This window comes from Emydura macquarii, unplaced genomic scaffold (genome assembly GCF_026122565.2).
Source record: "Emydura macquarii macquarii isolate MOO-44397 ecotype Brisbane River unplaced genomic scaffold, CSIRO-AGI_Emac_v2 contig_2422, whole genome shotgun sequence".
Taxonomy (NCBI): Eukaryota; Metazoa; Chordata; order Testudines; family Chelidae; genus Emydura; species Emydura macquarii.
Window position 1 is genome coordinate 36,165,662 of NW_027132559.1, and position 22,028 is coordinate 36,187,689.

Here is a 22,028-nt window from a genome sequence, read left to right on the forward strand (position 1 = left end):
GGCATTTAAAGTCCATCTATATATTTAATATACATACTGTAAAACATCACTTTAAAAAGTCAGCACTATTCCATATTTCTGTTATGCTATATTGCTACCTATTTCAATGTTTACTGAGGTTCTATCAGATTTTTTTTTTTTTAATTTTAACTTGCTTTACTTTTCAGAGTACAGAAAATGCACTTTATAAGTCCATTCTGCCAAATGCTACAGCTAACACGGTTTTGCAGAAGTTAGCAAAGCTTCAAACTAATGGGAGCATTTATGAGTAAAGATAAAATAAACTAAAATTCTACTTATAGAGGAGAGAGACTTTTACAGAACCATCTACCCACCCAAACAGCCTAAAACCTATGGCTAACCTTTCCTAACTTTGGTGGCTAAAGTTAGTCACTTAAACCCTCATTTTAGAGATGCTGAGCACTCACAGCTTCAATGAAAATTTTGCCTGTGTAGTGTGTACAGACTGCAAAAACCAGTGATATTCACAGTGAGTTCTAAATCTGACTGGACATTTCTATTTTTGTTTTTCTTAAGAAAGTCCCATCCTGGAGCAAATTTGGGAGTTTTGCCATCAACTTCAGCGGGCCAGGATTCACCCTAGATTTTCTTCAAGGCAACAGATACATTCTTTAGACTAGATTATATTACATATATTATTTAAAAGTATTCTATCCCAACTGTTGAATACACAAATTCCCTGCTTCTCAGTTCCATATTAATCTGTCATTCTTTCATTCTTTCCTTTCCTTTCTAGGACTCAGCTAGAGAAAACACCATAAGCTACAAATAATAAAACAGAGTCCCATATGGACAAACAGCAGGCTTCAATCCCATCCATCTCAAAGAAAAACCTATTGAATGTAATTTAAGAACTTTCAACTTCAAAGAAGCCTGTATGTTTTATCATTTAATATATATTTTTATTCTCTAAATATTATGCATTTTCTCTAGTTAACTAAAGTATTGCAAGATTTCCCAATGAAAACAATACTATAAACATACTAATAAACCTGTTTTCTGGCCTGAGAGGACAGTGCCTGAACATTTATTTACTTATGGGCTTTGATTCATCCAGTTATGTCAACACTTTGTTACAGCAAGAAAAAACAGCCTATTTCCTGATCCAAATCATAGTGACATGAGTCAGTTTCTGAACTAAAAATCAATATATCTAGTTCCCATTGGCCTAGCATGAAGGTTTCGAAGGAAGTATAGAGATTTTTAGCGATTACCAGTATACCAACTAATCAAATATTAATTTTGAAGTGTCAGTATTAGTATTTTAGATGTTTTTTATTTTAGCCGTGTCAGCAATTCCACTCACCCCTCTGTATCACCCCTCTGTATCACCCCTCTGGTGTCAGAATGTGGCATTGTATGCCAGGGGTGCCTATCTCTAGAGCACCCTGTTGATCATTTTTTAGTCTTGCAAAGGCCTCTCTCTATACATGTCTTCTGTGGCCTAGCTCTCTCTGCCAGATGATCTCTTAAGTTCAGTTCTGTCCCTTTTTGTGGTAACAAAAGTCCAACTACAGAATCTACACCATTATCCAAGTAAAAGATCCTCCTGCCCCTCTCAGGAGACACTGAAGTTCCCTGTTCTTCATCCCTACTCCTAGGGACTGATGACTTCTTTCTCTGCTCCTCTGGCTGAGCACTGCCTCCATGGTCTTTTCTTCCCTAATTCTAATTCCCCTCTGTCTCCCCTCCCTGGGCATTGTGGCAGCTTCTTTCAGAGTCTTCCCTGCTTTTTACAACTCCTATCTCAAGGCCTCCCACAGGAACCTAACCCGGTTTTCTCCAGCCTGTCTTCACTAAGCCCTTCCCAGAGAAAGGGGGTTCCCCATGCTCCTCTCTTCTGGGTTCCCTCTTTCAGGGAATTCTCATCCCTCTTTATGTAGTCCTCTCTGACCCTTTCAGAGCTGGGGGCCACTAACTGTAACTGAGCCACCAGATCAGGATCAGGTGGGGTTAACTGCTAAGTCACAAGCAAGGCTGAGCCCAACTCTCCTTGAAAGGCCAACCAGCCTGTGACAAGGGGCTCACAATATCATTCTGTTTCTATGCCAGTAAGAAATGACAGATATAAATAAGGGATCTGTCCACATAATATAGAAAAGACAGGCAAAAGGTATGTGTATCATTCTGACATTAACTATGACTAGTCAATGGATCATGGACCTTCTTTTCCAGAAAGTAGGGTTCTTCACTCCTTGCAACAAATTCAGAGATAGGTATATGGTATGAAATTTGTTTTTGATTTTTTTTTTCTTTTTCCAAACAGAGGAGGAAAATTTTCTGAAGAAACTGGAAAGCAATATCTGCTTTCCCAATTTAGAGTGAAACACTAAAGTTAAGAAGGACTGCCTAAAGCCTCTGAAGGAATGGCACAAAGACTGAAAGACTACAGCAAAATGTACAATGTTATGTGATCCAAGGGAAATTTATCTGATGTATACAGGGAGCTGGTGGCCTGTTTTGCATAAAATGAGGCTTTGTCAGTGCCTAGAGTCCTCCTTTATGCCACTGGAGGAGTTGTGGAGAAGGAGAGTCATTCTGTTACATGAGCAAATATGGTGAACAGATGAGGGACTAAAGCTGAAAAGAATAGGGAATCAGTGACATTTTAAAGCATATTGATATCACATTTCCTTTTGATCTTAAAACTAAAAGGCTTCTTTTTGGTGAAACTGTTACCAGGGGGGCAGTTTATGCATCATCCACAATCCAAGTAGTCACCTGTCACTGATGGAGTAAATGGGCCAAATTTGGAAGAGGGCTACCACAAGACAGCATTAGTTCAGCTCCCTGACTATTCAATTTAAGGTGTTCCATCATCTAATTAAATACTACTATCTATTTAAACAGTTGTTTAAATGCCATTATCCTCAAGTTTGACATTTTAAAACACAGAAAACAGCTGTGGAAATGTCTGTGATTAGAACAAACATTGATAATACTTTAAGACAGATAGATTGTGGACACAGACCATTCTGAACTAGAACATGGACAGGGCTTACTTACAGCAAAGAGACTATATCCAATTTTGCATAGCAAGTGAAGACAGAACAAAGAGGTGGACTACGGAATGGAATTATCCTTACAGAATATATACACTATACAATTAAGTTTATACCTCAAAACAGGTATTTTTGTTTTTTGCCTTTGCTCACACATATATTAGTTCTTTGTGACTCTTCATTTGTCTATTGGCCAAAAAAAGACGGTCTTTTGCCACGCTCCTTGTCTGTGTTCTACATTTTCTCCTGCTGCTTTTGTTCCTTTGTGTTCGCATATACTGCAGGCTGCAAAATAAAAGACTACCAAATATTTAAGTTAATTTCACATTGTAGCCTGCAATGAACACAGAGTGCAAGGGCAGACATACCATTTGTAGACTAGAGAGGAAAAATGCAGAGATGGGATTTCAGAAAGCAAGGTGAACTGTGTACTGACTGCTACATATATGCCTAGACAGCAAAAGCTGGGACGTAAACGGTCTCTGCTGTATAAAAGTTCCCGGGTGGAACCTTTTTTGATGACAATATTTTGTCAATGCACAGAGTTTGAAATTTGAGTTTCATGCAAACATGCCCTTTCCTGTATGTATATGTGCCAATAAGATATTAAACAAGCTATTTCCACATTACATAGATGTTTACAGAATTAAGTCAGACTACACGTGAGAGACCAGAGCATTCAAAAATGTTTTCAGAAACAGATAGACTCAAACGTCAAGATATAACCCAATCACTAACCGCCTGGGGTTAGGAAGAAACTCATCCCAAAGGCATGTTATTGCTTAATTATCTTGTTACAGGGGTTTTACACCTTCCTATTCAACATTTTCATCAATGATCTGGAACTAAATACAAAAATCACTGCTGATTAATATTTGTGGATGATGCACAGATTGGTGTAGTGGTAAATAATTATGAGTATATAGGGCAGTCAGACCAAGTGTTCCAGTTCGCTCTGTAAACTGGGCCCATTCAAACAAAATGCATTTTTAATTTTAATAGGAATTATTTTCAGGGAGTTCTTTAGCCTTGTGTTACACAGGAGGTCAGACTACATGATCATAATGGTCCCTTCTGGCCTTGAAATCTATGAATATAGCCAAATGCAAAGTTATACATCTAGGAACAAGGAAAATTAGCCAAACCTATGGAATGGGGGGCTGTATCGTAGAAAACTGTGACTCTGAAAAGGATTTAGAGGTCACAGTGGACAGGCAACTTATGCTCCCAATGCAATGCTGTACAAAAAGGGCTAATGCAATCCTTGGGTCTATAAACAGGGAATAGTGAGTAGGGATAAGGGAGGTTATATTACCTCTTTTTACAGCACTGGTGAGACTGATAATGCAAAACTGCAAATAGTTCTGGTGCCCATATTTTAAAAAGGATGTTGAAAAATTGGAAAGAGTGAAGAAAAGAGCCACAAAAATTATGCCTGGGTCTGAGACTTGGTGCTTCGGGTTTTCTTTGCAATACAGACATACCCGAAGAGTGTGAAATAAAATATTGCCAGATCTGCCACACATTTTACTTAGGCATATCCCCAACTAAAACCAGTCGGAGCTTCACTTAAGTAGTAATGCAAGATCAGATTCAGAAATCAGAAACTTAATTCTCATCACGTGACAGAACCAGAAAAGAATTTTCTGATTTTGGGAAAAACTGGCAGCACTGTCTTTGCTTCTGTCATACTTCATCTAGATTGTACTGATTAAACCTATTCAGAATTGCTACTTTAATATTAATAATATTTAATAATTTTTAATTAATAATAATATTTAATAATAATATTTATATTATTTGTTCTTAAAAGACATGGTCCATGCTTGTAGCTCAGTAACATTAGTCTGTCTTCAAGTTCCCCTTGGCTGTATCCGTCTTTGTATTCACAAATACAAATGCCAAGCAGAAAAGGATTCCTGTAAATTTCAATACCCTGTTTGCTCATGAGATCAGCAAAGGCAGGCACAGGGAGAGTCAAAAGGGAGATAGAGCACTTCCTATGTAAACTTCAGGTTGCAAAAAACTAATACTATAGGGTTGCGGGGAAGGAGCAGGAGAGGGGTTGTTTTGTTTTTACTAGTTTCACCCTGAGCTCTAATTTTTAAATGTAGATTTGTAAGGTCTGAAGCCTTGTTTTTTTGGCTACGTAGTAGCAGCAATATTAGGAGAGACAACAGCAGCATGAGGAGGAGGAAAAGAAGGGACCCGCCTGATCAGGATTGATGAGCATAGCACTGTATGCTTAGCATGTGTATTATGTTTGGTAATTGTTAATAAATAGAGATTAAGGATAGGGATGTAAAATATTAAATGGTTAACTGATAAATATTAGTCTTACCATTCAGACTAATGCTTATCAGTTAACCGGCAGCGCAGGCTCTCGGTCTACATGCTGATGGCCCCGGTACAGGTGCTGGTGCAGGTACTGTGGAGTGCCCCGCTGCAGAACACTGGGGACCCAAGTCCATGGCCTTGGGTCCAAGATGGGGATCCTCCACAGAGTTGGGTGCGCGCAGGCTCCTGCTCTTGCAGCCGCTGCCCAATACCTGGTCCCGGACCCGCTGGTGGGGGAGGGTGGGCACAGCTGTGCAGGTTCTCAGGTCATGGCAGAGCCGGCTGCACTGCTGCAGCTGCCCAGAGAGGCCGAGGCCCGCAGAGCCAGGCTGGGGGCACTACCCAGGAGCTGAGGGGAGGCGTGGGGGGGACACAAAACGATATATCGGCTAAACGGTTAACTGATATAATTTTGATTGTTTAAACAGTTGCCTTTTTAAAATACAATGTACTTCCCTAGTTAAGGATATTACTGCGTAAGGCGCTCTCACTAATAAAAGGTCCTACAAACTTGCAGTAGAATACACATGGAGCCCTACGAATTGGGAAAGGGTGCAGGTACTTGAAATAACCAGGTGAGTTTCACCCCAAGCCCTATGAATTGGGTAAAAGGTACTCCAGGACTTTCACCTGGAGTCCTACAAACTGGGAAAGGATGGGAAAGGGTGTGGGTGCCTAAATTAACTGAATTACACCTACAGCCCTATCGACTGGGAAAAGGTAGGGTGCCCTAGAGTGCGTGGATAACAAATTATGTTGTAGCCTTTGATAGTTTAAGAGGACAGCCTGCATGCTAATCTGCAATTTTTAAGTAGTATATTAAAATTGCAGCCATCCATATTTCTGGTCCTTTAAAGTTTTACGGTTCACTGGAATATTTATAAATTGATTTACAAAACAGGCAGAATGGAAGGAGAAATCTGGCTAGCCGCAGTTTATTCCGCTGCGATTGTGGGACATCAAACATCTGACTCGATTATTTAGCCTAAACTTTTTTCTAAGTCAGAAATGACAACTGTACCTTTCTATACATGAAAAAATATGAGAGACAGGTTCTAAAATAATGGTACTTCTCAGATTAGAAATGGTCTTCAGCCTAATTACATGACTGAGGTCAGTAGTTCTATTATGACCACATGCTCTGGTATGTATTATTCTATATATAAAGAATGTACTGAATTCAAGAACGTGCATGACATACAAAGCTTATTCACGTTTATTTTTAGGCTGAAATTTTCAAGAGTTAAGCACCCAACTTCTATAGAAAGCCAGTGTGAGTTGGGCATCTAAATGCCATATGGCCAGCCTAAGTGTACAACATATTACGATTGGGAACCCACCAGCATCAAAGTTCAAAAGGTCAAATGTGTCAGTCAAAAGAGGAAAAAAAAGTCACAGAAGACTCAGTCTTATATTCCTTTGACCGCCTGATGCTGAAACTGCTTACATCACTGTCCCACCTCATCATCCACCTTCAACTCCCCATCCTCACCTAGATCCAACAGCACTCTCAGATGATCTTGTACGTTTGCCTTAGAGGAAAGGTACAATGTCCATCTGAGCTAAAATACCTGCAAATTCCCTTCACTTAAGAATGAAACAAATGCTAAAAGTCACAGTATAATTTTATAAAACTTAGACACATAGACCTTAAGGTCAGAAAGAACCACTATGATCATCTAGTCTGACCTCCAGCACAACACAGACCACAGAAACTAATCCACCCACGCTTGTAATAGACCCCTAACCTATGACTGAGTTACTGGGCTGGTCTACACTGGCGACGTAGGTCGACGTAAAGTCACTTACATCGACCTATGTATACCTGCATCTACGCTGGCACCACTGTTAATTCGAATTAAGTCGCCTCAAAAATCAACTTAATAAGACCACCTCTGCAAGTGGCGTAGCGCCAGTATCAGTGTAGACACAACTTCACTTCAATCGAATTTATTGGCCTCCAGGAGGTATCCCACAATGCCCCGTTTTGACCGCTATGGACAGTCGTGCTCTGATGCTCTGTGGTCATGCTATCAGGAAATGTCCCCTCCCCTCAAGCCCCGGGAAGATTTGAATTTTCATTTCCTGTGCTGCCAACGTGGAGAGAGCTTTTGTCACTGTTCTCCGCATGGCTACTGCAAAGCCCAAACGTGCTCCAGCATGGAGTCGACCCAGAGGTCTTAGAGTTCATCGGGCTGTGGGGTGACGAGTCCGTTCTGGCTCAGTTCAGAGCTAGCAAAAGGAATCTGGACATTTATGGGAAGATATCCCAGGACATGCTGGAGAAGGGACACAAGAGGGACGCTCAGCAGTGCTGCGTGAAGATCAAGGAGCTGCGTCAATCATATCAGAAAGCCAGGGAAGCTAACAGCCATTCTGGCTCCTTGCCCAAAACATGCCGCTTCTACGATGAGGTGCAAGCAATTCTCAGTGGCGATCCCACCACGGTGCCACCCTGCAGCATCGATACCTCTGCTAGGTCACAGTCCATGGACAATGATAAGGAATCCGTGGACGATGAGGAGGAGGCAGCTGAGGAGAGCAGGGTGTATGACAGCGTGTTGTCCGTTCTCCCTGAAAGTCAGGACATATTCCTGACCCCAGAGCAGTCTAGCACCACACAGGACAGCACTAATGATCCCAGGGAAGGCACATCTGGTGAGGTTTTTTTTCTTCTTAGCAGTTCTGTCCTTTTACATTGGGTGGGGCGGGCACGAAGGGGATTTCAGGCATTTCGGTGACTGTACTGGGGGGGGTTACCCAGGGAACAGTTTCTTTATGTGATGAGAAATGCTACGTTTAATATCAGTTGATATCTCACAGCAACTTTCATGTATATAATCTGTTATCCTTCGCAAAAGTTTTCAAGGGAGGGCTGCCTTGTTCCTCCCTCCATGGTAGGATACTTTGCTGCAATCAAGGGAGCCTGCATCATGGTAGAACACTGCTGGTACCCCGCTGAATCCAGCAAATCTTTGGTTTAAGCAGAGACTTCCACCCTCCCACCCCCCTCCCACGCTCTCTGCAGTTCCTCCCTGTAAGGGTTTAAAATACCAGCAGAGACTCCCCCCACCAACTGTCCGTAGTGTCTCTCTGTACGGGCACACTGCGCATGTTTAAAATACTTGCAGAGACTTCCTTCCCTCCCGCCCACGCTCTCCGCAGTTCCTCTCTGTGAGGGTTTAAAATACCGGCAGAGATCCCGCCGCCCACCACGCTGTCCTCAGAGCCTCTTTGTAAGGGCACAGCGTGCAGACCCTTCTGGGACATCAGGAATGGAACGAGGCTCTGTGTTTGCCCTGTGCACTGCATGGCGATTATTGTCTACAGTGTTGCAGTTGTATCATTTTCTTCACTATGCTAACAGGGGCTACCTTGTTTTTTTTTTTTTAATTCTGTAGACACCTCCGCCTTGGCCCCACCCTCAAGAAATGCTGTGGAAAGACTATCACAGATTAGAAAGAGGAAAAAAAAAAACCAAGAGATGACATGTTTTGCAAGCTCATGAACGCTTCAGCAGCCGCAGAGACAAAGCAAAGAGCATGACGGCTCACCTTGTCCCGGAATATGGACATGGACAGGGAGACTCGCAGAGAATTGATGGAGCATGATCGCAGTACCACGCAGGAGATGCTGCGAATCATGCGGGACCAGGCAGACATGCTGCAGAGGCTTGTGGAGCTTCAGGAGGAGCAGAAGAAGGACAAAGTCATGCTGCAGCCCCTCCATTATGCTCCTTGACTGAGGGCTTTGATGCCCTCCCCCTCCCTCACCCCTACCTGGTCTCTGAGGAGACTGGCCTGGCTGCAGTACGTGCTCGCCTCCACCACGGTGAATAGCGAGTAAATATAATTCTTGACAGAAGGGCAATTATCCACTTTCCCTGGCCAGCATACACAGGGCTTAACTGTACTTGCTACTGATATAAACCAATTTGTGAAACATGGTGCTACAGACTAGATAGAGACCTAGTATCTGGCTGTTCTGATTAGAGAGTTAGTTTCTCTAGAAAGGTAGACAGGAGCTATGTAACATGAGGTCAAAGGCCAACTACTTCTTAACATCCTAGAAGTGAGGCTGCCAAGATTAGTGAATTTACAGAATCTTTACTTTATAGTTAACTAATGAATTCTGATGCATGGGCTATAGTCTCCATGACAGCTCACAATCCCTGTTTTTAATCAGATTACTTCCCCCATATCATTTTATTACAAAGTGTTAAATCTCTCAGTTAATTCTGTGGTCAAGAACAATTTTTGCTTAGTTTTAAAACTTTATGTATTGTAAAATACACAGTTCAAAACATAATAGTAACTACATCTTTACTTCAGAAAGGCAGTAAAAATTCTAATATCTTTTTAGCTGACCTTACTATAAGCAACTAATCTCAAATCTGTTTACTGTCTATTGTCTATAATCGTTGTAATTAGTCATCATATTATAGTGCAGAATCATGCCAAACAGCCGACATTCTTTAAAGAAAAAAAAAATCAAAGAGCATAAGGAGACTAAAAGGTGATTGTTCTTGGTGATACTATATGTTCTTGCTACATATTTAAAAATGTAACCTAGCACAAAAGCAACACACATACAGCACTGGAGGTGACATTGAAAAAGCCCTAGAGAGTGGACAATACATAATATATCAGCATGCCAGCAAAACAGAACACAATTTCCCCCCTGAAATAAACTGATGCTACTATTACACTTAACAAATCTTACATGGGGGACCAACGGCATGAGGATGAGTTTCTTTGGATTAATCAGATGAGACAACCTACCTACTCTGGCACAAGTGATGGTCTGTGAACTTACATACAATCATGCTCTGAAGGTTACTCCTCAGGATAATGTTTCTAGAGTTGTATCACTTGGAATTCTTATGACTAAAGCTACATATTTTAGAAAGTCATGTTTTTCCCCTTTTACTTAGAATAAAGTGGTCAAAGCATGGTCCACAGCCCAAACATGCCTCACAGCCAACATCATATTTAACACAGAGCCTGTGGAGGCTACATGTCCCACTGTGTGATGGGACATTTTGATTTAGAGCAGGGGCCTATTAGGTGAAAATGGACCATCACATGGTGGATCTGGAGCCTCCATAGACTAGCTCAGTACTAAAGAGGACAGATGCAACTGGCTCTATTTTATGCCAATTAGGAGTGGAGTTCAAGGCTGCTGGCTGCCTGTTTGCCCAACCGAGGCCTGCATTATCAAACTGTGGATGCCCATGACACAAAAGCTTCCTATGGCATTTTCCCTCAAAAATAAAATGGGAGCAGCAGTTGCTGAAGACAGATCTAATTCAAAGTGCAGCAGTCAGCATGGACATGCCTCATTGCTACTGAAATCCACTACCAGATGGCATTGTACTGTTCGAGAAACTGGACATACATCAGGACAAGTTAGAATCAGGCTAACCTAGAGGCAAATTTATCAAACACAAAATATGCTATAGAAACATTACAAGTTGCAGATTAAAATTCTCTGCTACAAGGCCACCACCAATCTGAAGGTTAACTGCCTGAAAAAGCTATCACCTCCTTCTTCCACAGAACATATCACCATGGTAAGCACCAGCATACCGGAGCCAGCCTTATAAAGACTGCCACTACTGTACTTACCATCTCACATAGTTTCTTGTCCTTTTGTTTGTAATCATGATAATAATCCAAACTAACCATGCCTGATTCAACTAAGTGATAAGGCAGCATTACCCACTTTCACAGGAAACCACAAAAGTTAAAATAAAACAAGGCTCTCACTTTTGAAGGCTGTTGAATTTTAATCTCCTGGGAGTCAGATGCAGAATCTGACTTGGTGCCGCCAGAGTTTGGTTTCTCCTTTTTCCTCTTCTGTTTCTTTTTCTTCTTCTTAGCTCCCAAATCTCCTCCAGGACTTCTGTCAGGAAATTCAGAGAAAGTGAAATGAGAAAACCCAATATCACGAAGTTTAAAATACATGAAAGTAAAGTTTTGAAAACCACCATCTCTACAGTTAGACGTGGCACAAGGGGAAAAATAAATCAGGCCAGACAAAGCAGTAAATTGCAGAAAGGTTCTCTATGTTAACTTGATCATTCGCTTTCCATTCATGTAATTTACAGGGCATTTGGGCACCATACAAGAGGCAATGCCATCCTCCAGAGTTTTATTTAGCAGAAACATGAAGTGACAGTTTCTACATAAAATGCAGAACTTTTAATGTCTCTCTGAATTATTTTATTTAGCAGGAGCCATTTCGCAGAAAGAAATGGGCAGGAGACTTTAATGAGGAAGAGAAATAAAATACTGTAATGCACTAGAACTCAAACTTGCCTTTGGTATGTCTGCAAAAGTAATCATTTAAGTTTCAGAATGTAACTCTGCACTGGACTAGAAACACTATAACCACAAACATAAAATGAACATTTCTGATATTTCCAGCAAGGAATCATGGATGGGATTTTCAAAAGTGCCTTTGGGATTTAGAAGCACAGACTCCATTGAAAGTCAATGGGATTTGTGTTCCTAAATACCAGAAATGCTTTTGAAAATCTTCCCCCATGTTCTCAGATACTCTTGATGCTTATCAATGGTCCATTGGCTATCCACTCATATTCACTCTGCAGAGACAAAAGAATTTGGAAAGAATGAATTAGAGAGAAGGATCCAACCAGAAAACACTCTGTGCAATTTTTCAGGGAACTTTGTTTTTAACATACGATATATACCTTGCTCAAATCTCACTGAGTAAAAGAAGAGTTGCTATCAATTAGAATTACTGGATCAAATTTAAAGGAAAACCCATAAAACCTCCACTAGCTGCACCCTACACTTATGACTCCAACGCATTTTAGCTGGTAACACCTTGAACCCTTTTTCCCCTTAAGTAAAGAGAGCAGTCAATTAACAAATGACCAAATACAAGAATAGAGCCTGTAGACATTGTGGGAGAGCGCACCATTGGATAGTAGTAATAGTCATTAGACAAAGAGGAAAACACAAAATGACAAGATAGAAAGAGGAAGACCCTAGAACACAAACTGAATGCTCTCCAAGAGAAGTTAACAGCCACCTAAAACCATATGTATATGATGGGCTCCACGGTAGATATTAGATGCTTTATTGCTCTGGACAATAGAAAGACTGTGTATTTTAATTCTACATGAGAAACAGCTTTGACTGTGAGGGACATTGGCAGCATATAAAAAAGACCACTTGGCTATTCTGCCAAAGTCAAGTCATGGGAACGAGTGGATTAGCATATTGGGTTGCAACCATCATGAATCCTTATGAAAACTATATCTGTAAAATCCATGATTGTCTTTACTGCACTCTCAGTTTAAAGGTTATACTCTTAGCAATTGCTTCACTGGTCAATACTCACATCCCCAGGGCCTGAGAAAGCTCCAAATGACCAAATTGAAGACTGAAAGCCTGTATTTAAGCAAGTACTAACCAGTCACTGTAAACACTCATCTGCATGGTAATATCTTTGTCCTCTAAATCCATCCTTGTATGAAAGGTCAATCCTGAGAGGTGCTGAACCCTGCAACTCCACTGGAGTTCAATGGAAGTTGAAACAGGAGAAGGAAGAAACATGAGGATGGTGCTCAGTACCTCTATGGATCAGGTCCCAACAACTATCTTGACAGACATAGACATGGGGAGCTGGGAGAAAGGGGGAGAGGAGAGAAGGTGGAATGTTTCCTTGAGCTCTGCAAAAGAAACAGTTACTGACTGTAACTGTGGTTCTTTGAGATGTGATGCAGATGTGTATTCCTCTTAAGTTTGCGCACATCCAGCACACCAGAGCTGGAGAATTTTGCCTAGCAGTACCCGTAGAAGAGCAGTGCTTGTGTCTCGTGATCATAGCCCCTTCCCTGGTTATATAAGGCTGCTCCACCCCAAACCCCCCTCAGTCCCTTCACACCAAAAGCCTAGAGACTAGACACCAATGCAGAAGGGACAGAGGGCGGTTTTTGGAATACGTCTGCATCACGTCTTGAAGAACCACAGTTACAGTAAGTAACCGTTATTTCTTCTTTGAGTAGATGAAGCTGTGTATTCCATTTAGGCAATTCACAAGCAGTACCTACAGTCCATTTAAAGTCCATTTAAACAAGAACTGCCTTCCCAAAGTTTGCATCTGCTCTGGATGCTGCAGTAATGGCATAACGGTTTGTAAACATATGTATTGACGACCATGCAAATATCTTATATTGAGATATCACTTAAGAATGCTATTGATGTAGCTCACACTCTCATAAAATGAGCTTGCACCCATAAAGAAGGTGTAGCTGAAGCTGTTTCATATGCAGTCTTGATGCATAGTCCCCCACGAGCCCTGGAGCAATCTCAACTGGTCTTATGTGACTTTTTCCTCAGCACACTCAACTGGGAACAGACCTTTATTGCTTAGGAGAGGCGCCTGCTCTGTAGTGCAAGGCAGCCGCATTCTTGGAACCCGAGGGTAACCTCTGACCGACGAGGGCCTCAGTGTTGAAGCAGGCCACATCGCCTGTTCGAACAGGTGCTGCTTTAGGTGAGGATCCCTAGCCACCTGAGTCCATTTCATGAACTATCTACAGATCAAACACTGCTCCTTGATGTGGGCCTCGCCAAGCACAGCAAGCACTGAGTGTGGGGATCACTGTAGGGGATTGCTCCCCGACATGACATACAATGTTTAAACCTCAGTGAGGGCATCACAGGGAAATACTTAACTAAGTATAACTAACACTAACCTAACTAACACTAAGGGTACTACTAACTAATACAACTAGGAAAAAGACACTAAAACAGTGGAAGGTTGTGACATTAAGACCACACAGAGCTCTGACTCCAGTCACAGGTGGTAAGAAGAAACTGAAGAGGGTCAAGGCACTAAGGCCACAAGGCACGAGCACTGCCCCTGTATGGTACTGCGAGGCAAAATTCTCCATCTCCAGAGCACTGGGTGTGCACACACCTAAGTGGAATACACGGCTGTATCTACTCAAAGCAGCAGCAGCAGTTTGACCTGCATAAGGAGGCACAGAGAGAATTTTAGTTCTTGAATCATGCTAATGAGCTGCAGCAGCTTAGACAGTTAATAGATACATTTGTTTAAAAGAATCACACTTAAAATTATTTAGTAGGCCTGGGTGCTAAGTTGTTGGTGCACGTATGCTTTAAACAAAGAACAGGCCCAAAGGTCCACACAGAGGTTATAGCTATGAGTTAAAATGTGTGCAAGCAGACCTAATGTTCCAAGAACTTCATAATCCATGGCAAAAGCAAAACATTTGAGTGTCTTATAGTTTTAAACAAAATTAACAGTTATTTTCTATATTGTTTATGTTAGGAAACATACCTAACTAAATACTGTTTCTGTTGATTTGAGCTTTTCCACTAAACTTAGCCTTTTCCCACAGTACCTTAGTGATGACAGAAGAATAATGCTAGTTTGTCCTTTAGCTGAACTGCAAATGTGGCATTACCCATGAATATAGCTCTGGTATGAGGGACTACAAACATTGTTCTTATAACATGCACTTCCACCATACATTGGGCCCAATTCAGCTCTAGGATAAGTTGGTGCAATTGACATATTTTTCATTGGGAGCTACTCCCACTTACACCAGGGTGGAATTTTGCCCGTTAATATGATTAAAAGGTCAATGTTTTATTTGGTTTAGTTAAATAATGATATGACTGCGCTTCAAAAATGTCAGTTGGGCAATGATAGGGAAAGAATGGAGCTTTGCCAGGTCTTACTAACATTCTTACCAGGTTGCACAGGGTTGCTTTTTTTTCCTTCTTAAGCATGTGTGACTTTATATGAAAAGATGATTGTTGAGAACACTAGTTTACATTTTTGGTGGTGTTCAGACCCATATTTCTGTTTTCGACTACTTCTGTTTTTCAGCTGAGGGGAAAATAAAGCAGATCAGCAACTTTAAAAGTGCTAAAATATTTTGTTTGAATAACCCCTCTGCTACCATTTTTAAAGTATGCCTCTTCCCAAACCCCAATTTTGGTTCACAACTTCTAAATTTAGAATGTTCACAATGTTTGTTACAAAAGAAATATTTTTCTCTCTTTGATATGATGTCCAGACAACAGAAATGTTCAGAAGCAGGGATGCTCTGTAGAGTCAGCTGCTTCTATCGGCCTTTCATTACCGTTACATTTCACAGACCATAAAACATTTTAAAAGACAGATCTGTTTGTCCTTCATCTCACTTTTCTTCAGGCATGTTTGCAGCAGAAAGATCCAGAAGTGGTCAGGGACATCTATTGACTCTGGAGGCTTGTCTAACACAAGTTAGAAACAATGACTATGCAGAGCTGAGAGCAAAAGCAATGACAAACAAGCCTCTACCTTCAATATTTCTAGGTCTCTTCAAACTACTGAACTGTAAGTGGGCTGGGCGTCGAGAGAGTATTAGTCTTTCCTCAGCAAGTCCAGCACATAAGTCACATTCATACTATAGTAGCTACATGCGGGCATATATATCCTATAAGGTAGAAGTTCAAAGGGCATGCCACATACACAACATATTTGTACCTGAACAGTTGTTTATTTACATACCATGGTTAACTATCTAGTTTTTGTAGTCTCTTAGGGCTTGATTCTGCACCCATTCAATAGGGTCACCAATTAGGAGGAGTTGAGGGGGGCAAACTCCTCTCCCCCCAAGGTTTTTGCACTTGCTTAACGTTCCATGCCCCTGACCACTTTTAAGCAGTGGTCCCATGCTAAACCTGTACAGCTGCCATCAGAGCATTGCTTCAGCTGCGTAATCACAATGGCAGTGAAATTTGACCCAGCTGCCCTTCTATACTATACTTGCATAGTTAAAGAGGTACAACTGTGTGAATACAACTATATAGATATAAAGGGTATGCCCACACAGGAAGAGGAATAAGCAATTCTGGTACAGCACACCTTTAACTGAACCACACAGGAAAATGTACTAGCATATCAGTTAAAAAAATGGAATCCTTAATTAAAATATTTATACTTTTACAAAAAGTGTGTGTAGATCAGGCCTTAGTTAAGGTAAAAGCAGAGTGTCAAGAGACCTGGCTCTGCCCCAAAGTAGACTAAGTTTGCCACAGAAACAGACTCATTGTGTGACCTTGGGTAAGTTATTTAGGCCCACATTTTTACAAACATCTATAACAGTTATACATGTAAATTTGTGATTTCGCCCACGCATTCCTTCCTACTTGTGCATTCACATCTGCTGTTTTGCAGGAGCATGAGAAAGTGCATGCACATTTTTTTAAGGGTGGGCCTTAGCCTTTCTCAGATTCTGTTCCATCCTCTGAGAAATGTGAATACCTAGTTTCCTTAGATGGCTGTTGAGAAGCTTAATTCAGGAAAATCTGTGCAAAATTTTCATATTCTCCAATAGAAGAGGCCACAGAAGTGCAAAGTATTGGATATTATCCCCAGACAGGCAATTGCTGTTTTTTCTCGTATTTGAATGGATCTTAACATCTTTCCCAAAGCACATTTTAAATTGTATTGCTGAATACCCAATATCCCCTCAACAAAACTAGCTTTTTCAAATACCAACATCGCTATTAAAAATTGCCACTACCTGTAAATTTAAGTTAAAAATTTCTGTACTTCAGAAACAAGCCTGTCTTTCAGATGTTTATGGTCATTTTGGCTGCCGATGCCTTGACCTGTACCGTTCTTCCAAACGGTGTTTTTTAGCTCTGCATCAGTTAATAGCAGTGTACAAAAGCACTGTTTTTAGGGGACCACAAAGATTTCTTTAAATTAATTCTGTGATATAAGATCAAATTCATATCTGATGTAAATGGATTTGATTTCACAGAATTCTGGAGTTATAATATTTACACCCTAGGGATATATTTGGCTCAGTTTCTATATTTAAAAAAAAATCAATATTAAGATCCTGGGAGTTTCCCCTCTCCCTTTAGACCATAACCATTTCAAGAGAGAAAATATTTGAATCAGAAAGCCTTGATTTAAGGTCCTTTGAATTTTACTGTTAACACAACAGTAGCGAGGTGAACGTTTTTGGGTTAACTGATTTCATTTCCATGAATTTTAATGTTTGGAAATGTACTACTTTCTTCAAAAATTACATCTTAGCAATAAACCAGAAGTGTCATACAGACAGTTAAACTAATGTGTTTCTTCTACCCCTTTCCACTGCAATTCCCATTTTAAGAATGCACTCCAGGACTCAGACTTTGTATGCCAAGCTCCAGATTAAAACAGAACTTTGAGATACACATGTCTTTAAATATTATTTTTTAAAAATTCTTAGAGAAAAAACATGTTTATAAAACTGCCATTGAGCAATGTTATATCTTAGTATTCTATTACAGTGTTTTTAAAAAACCTCATAGGAGCATTTCATATGGATGTTTACAATCTTTCTGAACCTGTCTATTGAAAATTCTCTGTCTGTGCCCTCTCTCTCAGAATTCCTATGCAAAGAGCCATTGAGAATAGACTGAAAGGCCTCACAGAAAAAGGGCAATGAGGGGGAGGGGTCAAGTAAACTGTGTATTTAAAAACCGAGTTAATTTATTTAATCCCATTTTAAACTACATTTTCTAATGAAGCTGTTTTGTAAACAGTCCTTTCCTAGGAAGTGGAACAGAGTGCAGCAAACAGCAAACTAACAGGAACAAATTGCATAGATGGGAGAAAAAGGAGACTAGCACGTGAGAGTCACATAACATACATAATCTTGTGTCCTGAAAAATGAGACCAGATGTGTAGAGCAGATACTTGCATCCCTGAGAGTCCTGTATTATTTTCTATTGAAGACTCATCCTGCCTTCTGCTGTCCACAGCATATTAAAAAAAACCCCAAAAAACAAAAACCCCGTCTTCACTCTGTCACAGCACTATTTATGGTCAACAGCATATGACCCAATTTTAAATGTCAAGCTACAGTTTGAAGAAGTGATTTATTTTACATAGCAATCACACCAAAGACTGACACATGATAAACAATACCCCTCCTATAAGAAAAGTGAAGTCTGAGACAGAATAAGATTAAATATTCAGTACCAGTAATGCAGACTATTCCAAACTCAGCAAGACACTTGACATGACCATATTTTAAAGCACCCAGGTAGCTTGTAAATACTCCATAGCACATCTGTACAATAGGAACTAATCTGAAATCTCAAAGCAAATTTTAGAGTAACATCAAAAGCAAAAACATCACAGTAGGAGGGAGAGGAGGGAATTTGTATGGGGATGTTGAATTTCCCAGTTCTAGAGCAGAATGCTAAAATACTGTTATATTTTGCTGAAATCTAGATCAGTGGTCCCCAACCTTTTCGAGTGTGCAGACCCCTTCTCAACCTCCAAACATTTCACAGACCACCTCACGCTACTAGTTGAAAAATAAATTACAGTAGTAGGTTTTTAGAAACTATATGAAATTATGAATTTGAAATTGTACATTTCCTTGGCGAGGATGTTGTTATTTTTCTTTTCCACAGACCCCCTGTAGTAGCCTCATGGACCACCAGGGGTCCGCAGACTACAGATTGGGAACCGTTGATCTAGATCAGTGTTTCCCAATTGGTGTGCCATGACACACTGATGCGCCATCAGCTCTGAGCAGGTGTACCACGGAATGTTTTGAAAAACTACTTGAAGAGTTCTGGATTGGCTCATGAATATTCATGAGTTCATTTGGAGACTACATGGTGGGGTGGTCAAAGTAACAAAAGGTATCAAGGTGTGCCACGGCAGAGAAAAGGCTGGGAACCACTGATCTGGATAATAAGATTCCAGGATTGTCACTCTGAATCCTATAAATTCTGTATAGTCAGTGTGATATGATGGAAACAGCCACAAGAATGGGTATTAGCTCTTTTTGTTCAGAATATCACCAGGTTCAATCATCACTGAGATTCATGATATGTTACTGTCCAGTTTTTAAGTTCTCAGCCATTTTGACTTACAAATTACACCCATGTGACAGTAAGGCATATAGCTATGCCATGCCAGGAATCCTAGACCTTTGTGATATTAGAGATCACTCAACCCACCAACACCCTTATTCTACAGCTAATTTGCATGCAATAATGTCATTGGTTGTATGAGGGAGACTGTAGAGATGATGGATGACTTGGCCTAACTGCCACAATTCCTCAAAACCACTCATTCAACAGCACAACCAGCACACACCCATCCTAGCTTACAGACAGCCCCCCAACCTGAAGCAAATACTCACCAGCAACCATACACCCTACAAAAAGTCCAACCCAGGAACCTATCCCTGCAACAAACCCCGTTGCCAGCTCTGCCCACACATCACACATCGACTCTAGTGACAACATCACTGGTCCTAACCACATCAATCACACCATAAGGGACTCATTCACCTCTACATCCACTAATGATATATATTCCATCATGTGCCAGCAACTCCCCTCTGCAATGTACATTGGCCAAACTGGACTATCACTACGCAAAAGGATAAATGGACACAAATCAGACATAAAAAATAATAACATCCATAAACCAGTGGGAGAACACTTTAATCTCCCAGGGCACACTGTCACTGACCTGAAAGTCACTGTACTTCTCCAAAAAAACTCCAAAAACAGACTTCAAAGAGAAACTGCTGAGTTAGAAATGATCTGCAAACTTGACACATTCAAACTGGGTTTAAACAGAGATTTGGAATGGCTCTCTCATTACAAGAGGTAATTGCTTTGCTCACCCATTCTCACCTCCTACTCAATGACTGTCATTAGCCCTCAAGTACCCATCTTCCATCCACCTCCCCCATTGTTCTCTATGCACTTGTATATCTATGTTTCCTATTTACTGTATCATTCTACCTCTGCATCTGATGAAGTGAGCTGAGTCTCACGAAAGCTTATGCCTACAAAAATTAAATTTGTTAGCCTTTAAAGTGCCACAGAACTCTCGTTTTTGCAACACACACAGTAACTCCAAACACATGCAGTCCCTCACAACAACACACACCCTTCATTTGCCACCTACATAAAACTCCCAGAACTACACAACCCATACACAAATCAACACAACCGCCCACACAACCACCCCCAAACATCACTCTGAGGCCAAGAGTATCTGTTGAATTGCGGAAGTGAAGGAAACCGTTTCTCTAAACAGAGCTCTCAACTATGCTTGTATCACCAGGTTTAACCATCACTGGAATTCACAGTCTGTTACTCTCCAATTTTTAAGTTCTCAGCCATTTTCACATTTTTCACGTACATGACTTTACAAATTGCACCCATGGTTTTCAACTAGTAGTTTCTGATATGGCTTTTCAATGCAATATCTGTTGGAATTTGATTGAGTACCTCGGCTGACAAAATGTTACAGAAAATTTCCAAGTAATAGAATATATCATGCCAAAAATGATGAGAAAACACAGCAGTAATTCTGAAATTTCATACCTGACTTTATATACTTTAAGTCCTACGAAACTAACAACACCCATCACTCAGGTTTTTTTTATACTGGAGTGATCTAGCCACTCATTTTGTTAAACTTTCTAGTATCTGAAAGTATCCTATTTTTCATTATTGCTCACCCATTAAAAACCAGCTTATGTAGAGAACTCATCAAAATACTTAACAGATGGCAGAAAGAATCTTGTACAGCCCATGGCCATGTTATTTCTTACTTAAGGACTGCAGACACCTTGCTTTGCAACTACTGTTGCAAATTATGAATCAACATGTAGGAAAGTGCAATTATTTGTACCATTGCTCTTATTTAAACACTGCTTTTTGCGCTCACTATGCTTATGAAGAAGCCCAGATGAATGGCTTGGAAAACTGGACTTCTATTATAGGGCAGACACAGATCAAGCAAGGAAAAGCAATAAAAACAGAAGAGAAATTGGACCACAAATAGTTAAGTTACCAAGCATGCATTCTAGACAACCATTATTAGGCTATTGAACTGGCCTGGAATGTCATTGTGACCCATTGTTGACAATAACGTATAATCATACTATATTTTCAGTAGTATTAATTTCATGTATTTAGAAATTATGAAATGCTGGAATTTTCTTTCAAACAAACAGAATTTAAATTCTAAGTAGGTCCAGCACAATTTCTTCCCTTTTTTAATATTCCAAATGTATATTACTATGATTATTTTTGACACAGCTATTTTAATATGCATGGCATGAATATGCTGAGGAAGTTGCAATACAAGAAAAACTGAAGTCGGTCTTGCTAAATGTTAAAGATTTTTTACATCACACTTAAGGTGCAGAGCAGATTTGTTTCCAAGCCAGTCCCATGGGCAGTAGACAACGAACAGCATACAAATATTCTACATTCTCAATTATAAAACACCTGTGGAAATGCTGCCTATCAAATGACTAAGAAATTAATGACTTAGAAGATATTTGTATAGTGGTTTTCTAAGCTAACCTATTTCTATTTTAGGTCACCGGGCCACTCCTAATTGCAACAGTATTTTCCCTTTGCCAACATATTTCTAATCCAAATGATGAGAATGTAAATTTGAATGTAATTAACTCTTAAAATGTTTCCCCCCAGTGCCCCAATCCTACAGCGAGATCCTCGGGAGGCCCTTTATGCCCCCACCGAAGTCAATGAGACTGAGCAGGTGTAAGGAAAGCGCACATTTGGATCCCTTTGCGAGATCAGGACTGTATATAAGAAGACTGAC

General features: G+C 40.4%; 1 protein-coding gene across 3 annotated transcripts in view; it reads right to left on the reverse strand.

Annotated features, from left to right (window-relative positions):
• NMT2 (N-myristoyltransferase 2) overlaps window positions 1-22,028 on the reverse strand; it is a 55,852-nt gene that overhangs the window by 32,088 nt on the left and 1,736 nt on the right. For all 3 annotated transcript variants that reach the window (XM_067562278.1, XM_067562276.1, XM_067562277.1), the window contains exon 2: window positions 11,129-11,264. In XM_067562278.1, coding sequence (XP_067418379.1) covers window positions 11,129-11,264 — 136 coding nt within the window. The remainder of the gene's footprint in view (window positions 1-11,128; window positions 11,265-22,028) is intronic.